Raw genomic sequence first — 11,555 nt, forward strand, 5'->3', positions numbered from 1 at the left:
AATATTTATGGGCTCCGCTGTTGCTTCAGCTTCGAATGCTGCCTGCTTTCATCAGGCTAAAACTCATTTGCTTATTTTAAAATTCCGAGCAGGCGTAGTTTCATTTTTGACACCCGGCATTCGCCGCCAGTCCCCCAAAACCAATGTACCCCATCCATTGCCTTTTAGGGATCTGCCGCACGTTGTTGCCATTGTCACGCACACACGTACTATATTTTTTACGCGCATATCATATTACACCCTGCAAACACACACAGGGACATTCCCTTGGCTTAAAGGACCCTCCTCCTGTGCGCCGAACCACCCAACCCCTTTCCCAAGCGGGGATGCTACTGGGATCCATCGGGGTTTTTGGTGGGGGCCCAGTCGAAGTAAATAGAATCACGTACACTAATTATCATCGCCATTGCAAGAAGGGCGCTCAAAAATATATATTTTTATTAATTTCAGAAAGGTAACGCCCCTCGGAACCCAACGAACCCACCTTATATCCCATCCACCAACTGCGGTGTTGGGTGAAATTTTTAATTGAGATCTCGGTTTTATGATAGCAACGAGGAACTATTCGCCCGAAATTGATGCGACTCCTGATGCTGATGGGGCCACTTGGATGGCTGGTTTCGAATGCAAAGTGCGTAGTCGGATATAGTTCTGAGTGCTCAGATAAGGTGGCATATATAATTAGCTGCCCCATTTGGCATTATGCGACATTAGCGTGTTTCCAGTTTCCCCTGATAGTTTGTGTAATGTGAGTCATTCAATTGATAAACTCGTGGGGGAATGAGAGCGCCGGTCTTGGGTGTAATTAAAGTGGAAACTCTACTCCAAGTAAATGGAGAATTAAAACCTAAATAGGGTACTATAGTATTGTATTGGTAATATCATAGATTTAACAAACATTAAACCCAAGGTTTAGTTAGGAGTTACTTTAATTGTACCTAAAGTGGTCCATATACTGCAGTTGATAAATGCAATGTGCTATCTCAGTGACGTAGTTTGGTAGACCCCACAGATATTTAAAAACCAGATAAGATATACAACTAAAATAGATAAGAATTATCTGATTTTTATCAGATTTGCATAAGTGATTTGAATGAATATGTGGCAATGTTTATTTGAACCATAGTATTTCCGTACAAGTTCTGTAAATACAATCATGTAATAAATAACCCATCGATTTGGTGTTCTCTTATCATAAAGCTGGTTGGACAATCAAGGTGAGACCACAACGGATCGCTGGGTACTTCACACAAATCGCTGGCGACTGATAAGAGTTCCAGTTACTTTTATCTATAGATAAAGACGCAGATTGGCGAGAGCGTGGCTATAATAACACAATCCAGGTGTTATGACCAGTGTCCAACCAAACGCGTGCTGTGCAACAAGTCGACTTTATAATATTATAGACCTAACTACCGTATAACTACAAATCACAATGGACCACAGAACTCGCGTTGTAGAGGTGGTTCAGGTAGCGCCCCAACCATCCACCACGGTGATCGTTCAACAACCTCCACCACCACCCCCTCCCAAGGATAATAGCTGCTGTTGCTGTCCTTGTTGCCCCTGTTGCTGTGCATGTGGCGACTGCTGTTGCTGTTGCACCATCATGTGAAAGGACGATGAGGATGCTTCGGAAATGGGGACCTCAAATCCCCTAATTCGTTACGTTAAATTAACTTTCTATGTCTATGGCGACCACAAACAATTCACACAGTTTTTTCGTGCAATAAAATTTTACGATTCGTTATAAATAACGCTGTGTTCACACTGTGCTTTCTCTATTTAGGGGGCCAACATATTGTCTTACATAAATCTCAATGCCAAAAGACCACATGATAATAAAAAGCCAAATTTAATAACATGCCACAAAAATTTGTAGTTTTATGGCGGCCAAGCAGGAGCAATCCTTTTTTGGCCGCCGGCAATGCTCGCCACATCATTTCAAAGTTAGTTCACATTCCGAGTTATTATTTATATGTTTCTCAATTTGCCAATAAAAGCGGAAAATGTGTCAAGAGTGCTGCCAACTCCGGTTCCATGGGCCTGCTGCTCCCATTTGATAAAGGATTTTATGACTCTTGGCGCTTGAATTGCAACCGCAGCGACAGAGTTCTCGCCCCAAATATTTTGACGAGAGTCCCCAACTGGGACATTACGAGTGTGTGGGAGGGAGTTCGACTCCAAAGGGGTGTGCTTTTTCTGGTGTTGGCCTGCTCATTTAACATAATTTCTGGCCCGCTCTCTTTCGCTGCCAAACGTTTATCTAAAGCCCAAACAATATTACTCATACGCAACGTGACACGCCAGTCGGAAAACCGTGGTGCGGATATCTAAGTGAATTGGATAAAACTATCTGATTTTATAATATAAATATACAAGAGCAGTAAACACATTTTAAAAGCAGGACAAATTCAAACTTTAACTTTCATTGGGATTTGTTTTAAACCTGTTTATAAAGTTTGCTTATGTGGCAAGCTACTCATGTTATTGTTGAAAAACTTGGCATAACAAGTTTGCCTTATTAAAATGGATATACCAGTATAAAGCTCATACGGAAGCTTACTCTTGCCAAAAGAGGTTAGTTATACATGGGAACAAATCACTAAATAAAAATGTAGTTTTGTTTGATCACTTAAAAACTTAAATCTTTATTATTTAATAAGGATTTAAATAAGTACTCGATCCTAACTCCCTCTTAATTTTTTCTTAGGTTGTTTCTTATTAATTATTTTTTTTATCTGAGTTCAGAATGTTCTTAACTAAATTTAACTTTTCTCTTCTCATCATTTCGATCTAATATCGTTATACACGGTTTTCAAGAACGAATGTTCTCAAATCAAGAACAATGTTCTTTAATATTTCCCTCTGTGTGGAATTTCCTATTCAAATTGTCCCACTGTAGCTGTTTTCTCAATGTTTTTTTGCGTGTACACAAATTCGTAATCAGGGCAGGGCATTGATCAAATGCCTACCGGCTTTAGATAATAATGAGTAAGATATTTCCAGCAAACCGCCAGCCATTTGCGTTCGATGTTTCAGTTAAAGGCGCGTTACCGAGCGGCGTTCACTTAGTCGAGCAGTTTAGGCCAGTTACTATTAACAATAGTCACTAGCTAGCACCAAAGTCAGTAGAACAGTTAAGCAAGGAGGATGTACAACCCAGGCTACCAGGTGGACGTTATCGATCCGTACTACCAGCCGCCCGTGGAGGTGGTGAATGTGATTGGACCCCCTCCGCCCGTGGAGGTGATAATGCCTTCGCCCATGTACAATCAACCGGTGGTCGTGGTGGAGCAGCCCAGCTACAATCAGCCAGGACCCCCTCAGTCAGGACCCAGTGACGCCGAATGCTGCATGCTCCTGGGAGCCTGTTGTGTGATGGAGGAGTGCGGCCTGTGTGTCATCTCGTAGGATTGTGCAGTTGTCAAATACTTGATATAAATAAGAACTATGTAAACTAAACGCTAAATATAGACTGAAACTAAGAGTGACTAAGCGGAGTGATGATTCAATTCGGTTCCTTAAACATAACATATCAGTTTATTACATAGGTTTGTGGTTTCTAAATGATATGAATATACAACGGTACCATACTATTATGAAGTTCCCCGTCCAAAAACCAAAGTTTGTTATACCTTTTATCAGAAAATAATTCTTAATCATGCCGACATGCGGTTCTTATATTTTACATTTAAATACTTTGTTACAAAACCCCCCATTCTGATATCATGCAGATAGCTAGTTCCAGAATTTTCGATAAATCATAAACAGCATTAAATTCATTGTCAACTGATAACGGCCCTTTGATATTATAAATTACCGAAGTTGCGCCCAATTTTAGCACTAAAGTGCTTGATGAAATTTTTTTCGACAGTCTCTTGTAGTATCCCTAATTTTCCTGGTAAACTCAACCATAAATATCAATTACCATAGAATTTCACCATCACCAACAAGATGAAGGATATACAAGCTTTTAGCAAGCTGGGTATCCTTCTTGTTTACCACATTTTTTTGCCAACTGTCAAAGGAACTTCAGTGTCTACGTATGGACACATTCATCCCCCTCTTGAGAGGGCCACGCCCAAGACCATTTTCTTGGGTTTCCTTTTAATAAATATAAAGCGTTAATTTGCTGCATAATTGCGCCCTGCCACACCCAGGACTCGGTTCTTGGGAATCGAAAGACAGGACTCAGAAAGGACGGACCCATCCCTTGACGTCCCAGTTAAGTAGCGCCGCCTCGTACTCCATCAGCTCAACTCATCAGAACTCGGGCCGAAACGGAGAAATTGTCTATCCCCCATCGGAGCTCCCTTTTTCATGTCTTCAATGACAGTTATTTCATTTTTCTTGTTGATGTCTTTCCCTGCACTCATTAAATCAAGTTAAAAAGGCATATAGCACGCAGTTGCTGCTGATGTTGCTTGTTGCCATTGCCGTTGCCGTTGTCGTTGTCGTTTCCGTTGTAAGCCAAGCTGTTGAGTTGTTCTGGCCCCAAACATTCTGTTGTTCTTGTGGCTGTCTTGCCGCAGTAAACAACAAACAACAAACGACGAATTTTCAAATAACATCTCACAGAACTCCAGAAAGGAAACAATAAAGCCGTAGCGAAGAAAGCGAAACTCCCCGTTGTCGTTTGAGACTCGACTTTAATTATAATAACCTGGCAGCGGCATCGTCGTGTTTTGACATCCTGGTTGACTTTAATGGCTCTACCGCAAATGGGAAAACCGAAAAACACCTGACAAACAGCTACTTTCAGTGTCCTGAATGGAGTTACGGCTCACATTCACCTCTAATATTGCTAAATGTTTCAAAAAATAGCTGCAGCTACTAAAAGTAATTTGGTGTCTGCAGAAATGCCTTTTTGGAAATGTTTCCCCGGGGAAATGGTTGAGTCACCTGCCAGATACGAACTCTTTATAAACTTACATGGTTGAGATAGGGAAAGAAAAGTTAAGAGGCTGGGTTGTTTTTGAGAGAGTTTCATGCTTTCAATATCTGTAAATACATCTAGGAAAAATGCGGAAGATTCATGCGACCCAAGGGAATGTGGAGTTTCAAGTTGTACTACCCCTTTGGAATATTTTCAATATCTTAATGCTTCTATATTCAAGAAAAACCAAACCAAACATGATAGAAATGGTTTCCATAGGTCATCCGGCTGCAAATGATATTTAGTTGCATACTTTTTGGCGCCCTTAAAAGTGATTTTAAAGCCCTAGTGATGTATGTGACATCCTGAATAATCCTTTTCAAAACATCTTTCAAAAATAATAGTAGTAACAGTAATAGATTCTAAATGAGCTCATTCTTTTATGGCTTTTTCAACAACTATTTTGATTGATTGCCACCAACCGATGTAATATAGATTTTCCCGACTTTTCAAAGCCCCTCAGAGTCAACCCTCGAGAAGTGCAGCTAAAAAAGAGCTTGTAATCATGGAGTACAACTGGCAAACTAATGCATATTTCGTGTTTGCCAGGCAATGAGGGCAAACCCATCTAGTTGGCCAGTCACCCGCCCACCAGAATAACTTCCACCCATGGCGCCAGTTTCCTATTCCTACCCTCCGAAACGGGGGTGTGTAGTATATCTTCTACTTATATTTGAGCTTGTTGCATTTCTTGCAAGTAATTTTGTTATGAGTTTTTACTGTTTCGGGGGAGGTAATCCTTATAAATGAAGCAGCAAATTTGATGCTGCGTGCAACGTGCCCTCGAAGGATCGCCTTCTAGTTGATTCCCCTCTATTTACCACAGTTAGTTGACTTAATGCATTCGCCATCGCTTCGTCTCTTGCTAATACACGTTAATATCCTCTGAGCTATGAAATTTCGCTCATTTGTCAGGATTTAGGGCAAGAAGAAGGCCAGAAAGGACACGGCGCTGGACACGGGAAATTGCAATTGTATTCCATTGTGTTTTTATGCTGCCGTTGTTGGCTTTTGGCAATGAAGATTTATTGGGGTGGCACGTGAGACCGCATTCGGAGGGGGGTGGGCCAATCGGTGGGCGGTTTGTTGCTCTCTGCCTCATTAATTGTTGCCTAACTGGCTCATTAAAAATTAATCCGTCTTGGGACCCCGTATCGATGGCTCTGCGTGAGCCCATCTTCTGAAAGTCAGATCGGCTTAAAAAGCCGAAAAATAGGGGAACATGATTTCTATTAAGCTCTCTTTTGAAATCAGTCTGATAGTGATGGACGGATTTTCTTATAACGCGAAGGGGATTTGTGTTTCGGACAGGAATTAACTTCTTAATTGTTCCTTTTTAATTACTCCATATGTGTAGACTAGGAAAACATAAGCATTAGTAATGCGAAAATACACATTATAATATGGAATATGTTACAGATAAATCATATATATACATAAAGAAAATTCTGACGTTCTCATCTGAGTTTAAAATGTTCTTTAAAACAGAACGACATTTTTGAAGATGAAAATGTTTTTATTTTGCTTGAATCAAGTTAAATTGGAGGTACTTACATTGTATATCTCAAAAAACAAACTATTGGTCTAGTCAGTAGTGTATAAAAAAAAAGTTGATCAATTAACTTAATTAAACTTTTTTCTTCTCACCATTTCGTTCGAATATTGAGAACATTGACACCAAAATGTACTTACACGGTATTCAAGAACGAATGTTCTCAATTTAAGAACAATTTACTTGTATCTGTTTTTTTTGGGTTATCTTTTAAACTTTTCAAAGTGTCTAAAAGTATGCAATATTGAAATATTATCATTATTCCAGAAAAAATCCCTTGGATATGAAATGTATCGTTGCATTCTTTTAAAAACCTTATAGGTGATTTCTGGTCTCTAACAAAAAACATTTTTTTCCAAAAATTGTATTTGCCCACATCTAAAAAATCAAAATGATGTTTGATTTCTTTAAGGTAAATTTTCTGAGCTTATCTTTGACCTTGTGAGCTCTTATGGTATCCCTTTTAGTATTTTGTTTGTTATTATGACAAAAGGATATGATACGTAAGAATTTGTGCCATTGTACATCTCTAAAATCTAAACAGAAGGTCACCCAAAAAAAACATTTCATCTGAAATGAACACTTTGTAAAATGGAAAACACCTGAATGTCGGCATTTAGCCACGCATTAAGACACTCAACCCAGTTGCATTTTTAGCTGTTTGTTTGCCGGGTCCTTTGTGCAGGATGGGTGCTAGAAAGAGGGTTTTGGGAGGTGGGTGATGGGTGGTGGGTGGTGAAAGGTGGGCGCACTGACCCGTCAAGTACCGTTCGACTCTTCACCGCCATCCGTCTCGCTTCCACCGGTTGGCTGTGCATTGTGTCAAGTGCAAAATGTGCAATGCAGGAGACAAAGCAACCGCATGCTGCATGCAACCCCTCTCGCTCGCTCCCTGCCACTCTGAACTAACGGCACTCGCATTGTGTCAGGCGAAATAACGGTGAAGGAGCGAGGGAAAAGCACAACACGAACAATAACTTCTGTGTGACACATTTGGCAATGCGTTTTTAAACTGGCGAAAACAAAACGAATGTGGCAGCCGCAAAACAGAATAGAACACAGTGGAAAAGTCAGCGGCAAGTGGGAAAAAGTTTTTAACATTTTCCTTTTTTTTTTTACTTTTTTTTATCGCTTTTTTTTTGAGGTTTTCTTGTCCTCGGCACTGAATTGCACTTAAAGTCAGCGCCAGTTAAAAACTTTGTGTAAAAACTAAAATAAGAAGAGGAAGGCTGCGGAAAACTATTGCATAGAGTGCGAAAGAAACAATTGAAAAGTTTATTGCTTTTGCCTTTGCCTTTTTCACTTTTTCACTTTTTGTGTTCGCAAGTATGTTGCGTCACACGGAAAAGTCGTTGACAAAAACCAGAGTGTGATCAGCTGTTTAGGCGAGAGGGAGATGGCGTTTGCTGAAAAGGGAGGGAGCTAGCTGGAAAGTTTGGGAGCTTTTTATTAATTTTATAACTGTGCTGTGCTGAAACGGAAACGGAAGTGGGGGGGGGGGCGAAAGGACTTGGGATCGGGCGCTGGGTTTAAGGGGGAGGGCGGGAAAACTCTCAGCATCTGCGGTCAACTGGGAGCCTGCCCACTAATTGGCCTTGTGAAAATATTTGCTACGCTTATGAAAACAGTTGACCGCCGGCAGCCCACGACCCTTGAAACTGAAATGACACCCACAAAGGACGAGGGCCCAAAACAGTTACACTCACACATGGGCATGGGTACACACACACCAGCAAAAACTATGGGTTTATGCAGAGAAAATTGGTGAAAAGGAATTAAAAGGCTAGCTTTGACATATCATGCTTTTAGAACCTTAACTTTAATGGTATTCTTAATTTTAAAAAAATATTTTTACAACTAAGTCAACAAATTATTTACAGAACAGCTGGTTTGGGATGATGTGGCTAATATGTTAAAAATATATTTTTAGGATAGGTTAAGCACACTTTTATATGATTTCAATCTAGTGTGTCTGTGCTCGAAGATCCCTAATGAATTACTTATTTATAGGTATTCAAATAATAGAGATTAAAGCTATTCAGAAATACAAATATGGTCTTTAGGTTTTTATGTCATTGGGTTTTAGAACCGTATTTTTTTCTGAGTGTAATTAGGTACTTTGACGTTTCTTCTTGTTGGGTAAAAGTTTCCTGTGAACTACGCAGGTACAATTTTATGTTATACAAAATATTCATAGCTTCAAAAGGAATTGTTAGTTATATAAGATAGTGTTATTTTATATAGAATGCTTTTACTGAAATAGTGCTAATAATTCAGCTCTTAATTCGAAACAATTTAGGAATGCTTTTACTATTACATCTTTATTAGAGTGCAATTCCAGGCAAAATCCGCATAACCCAATATAAATGTCCTTTGATAATTCGAGTTACGCATGAACATAATTAGAGTCGCAGCCATTTGGCCATCCCCAAACACACACACACATTTCTCGTGGAGGAGCTCATGGGTAAGCCAGTCCAATCACAGACACATGCCGGGCCAGCCACATAACCCTGCCACGCCCCCTGCCCCATGACCCCCGCCCCTCTGCCACTCCAGTCGCAGCCCGTCGACCTCTTTGCCCACCAGGCAACACCGCAATTTTTGTCAACTGAACTAATTAATTAATTGTGGGCGGCCAGCGTGGCCTTTCAGTCGAGACCGCCCAACCACCCAACCACCCACTTGCTAACTGACCGGCAACTAATTTTTATATTTATGAGGCTGGGGGACTTTGGCCTACTGCGTCATAAACTGTGGCGCTTTGTTTACTATTGTTGCTGTTTGGTATGCATGTGTGTGTGCAGTCTGTGCCACGGCCACAGCGACCACCCACCCACGGCCACAGCGACCACCCACCCACTACCACCCACCGCCACCCACTTAGAGGACATTTTATCCTTGCCGCAGACTCCATGCCGTTTGGCCAACATAAACTTGCATGTTCAAATTTTTAGTATCTTTGTGTGATTTCATGCGTTAAAGCAGAATTTTTATTTGCTACCCGTAAAGACAAACAATTTCAGGACATCCATACATATATGGGGATGTGGCAAATAGGATGGGTGTCCCATTTCGTTTAATTTTCATGTCGCGTTGAAAGTTTCATACAAGTATTTATGGCATATAAATGAAATATTTGCGACGAGGGTAGAAATTGGGCAATGTTTGCTAATGAAGGAGTTCGATACGCTTTTAAATGGTTAATTGGTCTGAGGATTTCGTGATGAAGGAGGGTTTTCCTTGAAGGGAAGATGCGATGTTCGCTGAATACTAAGGGTCTTTCTGTTAACAACTATTATCAGATTGGAATCTGAGTGCTTCTCTGAAATGGGATTGTATAATTAAAAAGGCTGGGATTTGGGAACATGAGGATATAAACTAACTTTTTGCTTATCAGTGATTTATTCATGATGATGTGTCTATTGCCGTTCCTAGCTAGCTTTTGCTTATATTGTCAACTTATTTCGAACATCAACCAATTTTCTAAAATTCCGAGAACGGAATTCAGTTAATTATGTATCTCAATGATTTTTATGATTCTTTTTAAATATTTACCAAGTTATTAAATTCTTTAAAGAATATCATATTTTTAATTAAATGTTAAAATGTGTTTAATGATGTTTATTAATTTATTTTTATTCTGCGCACAATTTTTGATATTGTAAAAGTATTTCCTTTATATTTGCATGATGCGATTATCTGAAATTGGATTTCCTGCTGATTATCTACTCATTTATATCCTGCATTTGTATAACAAAAATTCTGTTTTTTATTTCGCCCTCTGGCGACGGCAGAATATCACGTCTTGTGTCTTTCCCAATCTCAATATTTTATTATTCACATTCGATTTTGGCTGATGATGTGGATAATGCCGCTGCCTTCGTCCTGGTGCCATTAATGCATATTAAATGCAATTTTTTAAGAGTGCCATTCTATGGAGTTATTCGGCTTGTTGCCTTTAATGGCAAATATAAACATGGAAAGCTCGCCAAAAACGCATGCGACAGGAATTTTAAATCATTGAATGCGAAATGACAAAACATTTTCATTTTCATACAAATTGCGGAATTTTGCAGGGCTCTTTTACCAATTCCAGCATTGTTTCGCTTTTTGTGGTGGTTGGTGTGATGTCGTCGATGTAAAGCTGTTCATAAATTTGCGGCGCCTGCAAATATGCAACGGAAATTGCCAAAGCCACACTCTTCAATATTATACCATGTACAGATTCTATATCTACCCTATGGAAACTCCAGATGCTGGGATGTTTTTTTTTTTATAGGCAACGCGTGGCGGGGAACTTTCGCTGCGGGGTAGGATTAGTTGGGCGATGTTCAGAGCTCGTCGTCCTTGTCAATGCATTTCGTCTTTTGATAATATCAAAAACTCATTTGCCTTGGCCACTTTCGGGAGCAATCACTCCACCATTCACTTTAAAAAAATATGACTGTACAAATTATATACCATTATTATCATTTTAATACAATGTATTAACATATTTTTAAATACATTCACAAAAACGATTAGTATTATTGAGACTTTCAATAATTGTAACCATTATTAATTTTATACAATGTATTAAAATCTTTTACCATTACTTTTTTTATACAATGTATTAAAATCTTTATAAAAACATAAATAAAAACGATCCATATTGTTGAGATTTTGTAATTTTTTATTTTTATTAAGAAACAGCTAATTAATTTAGCAATGGCATCCTTTTATCGATAGTATCCTTACATTTTTCCATTTATTCCTTTGGAAGAAAAAACAAAATGGAACCAAATTATGGGATACCAAAAGTCAAAATAATAAGCTAAAAAGCAGATTCTGATTTTTTTCTCTATAAAACACACTCAAATGAATTACATGTATATATTTTTTTTCTCCGTGTATTAGCCGGTAGCGCTTAGCAAGGGTCCAGATGATTTATTATGGTCTATTTCCATCCTCGCCCGCTGCATGCGTCATCAATTTTTAGAGATAGATTTGCATGGCCATCGCCAAGGGCCATTAGGCGATGCTTGCAGATACTTTGTTCGCTTCCGTTCCGCTCCGCTTTTG

At 39.3% G+C, this 11,555-nt stretch overlaps 1 protein-coding gene across 1 annotated transcript; it reads left to right on the forward strand.

Moving 5' to 3' along the window:
- Positions 1 to 3,066: 3,066 nt before the first annotated feature.
- On the forward strand, positions 3,067 to 3,460 carry LOC119551492. The gene has a single exon (XM_037860859.1). It carries the CDS (start codon positions 3,154 to 3,156, stop codon positions 3,412 to 3,414), a length of 261 nt encoding a protein of 86 aa, XP_037716787.1. The 5' UTR covers positions 3,067 to 3,153; the 3' UTR covers positions 3,415 to 3,460.
- Positions 3,461 to 11,555: the final 8,095 nt, after the last annotated feature.

Source organism: Drosophila subpulchrella, chromosome 2R (assembly GCF_014743375.2).
Source record: "Drosophila subpulchrella strain 33 F10 #4 breed RU33 chromosome 2R, RU_Dsub_v1.1 Primary Assembly, whole genome shotgun sequence".
Lineage (NCBI taxonomy): Eukaryota > Metazoa > Arthropoda > Insecta > Diptera > Drosophilidae > Drosophila > Drosophila subpulchrella.

Excerpts from the sequence above, each read along its gene's own strand:
- LOC119551492 (XM_037860859.1), top strand. The coding sequence starts at position 3,154 with ATGTACAACCCAGGCTACCAGGTGGACGTTATCGATCCGTACTACCAG.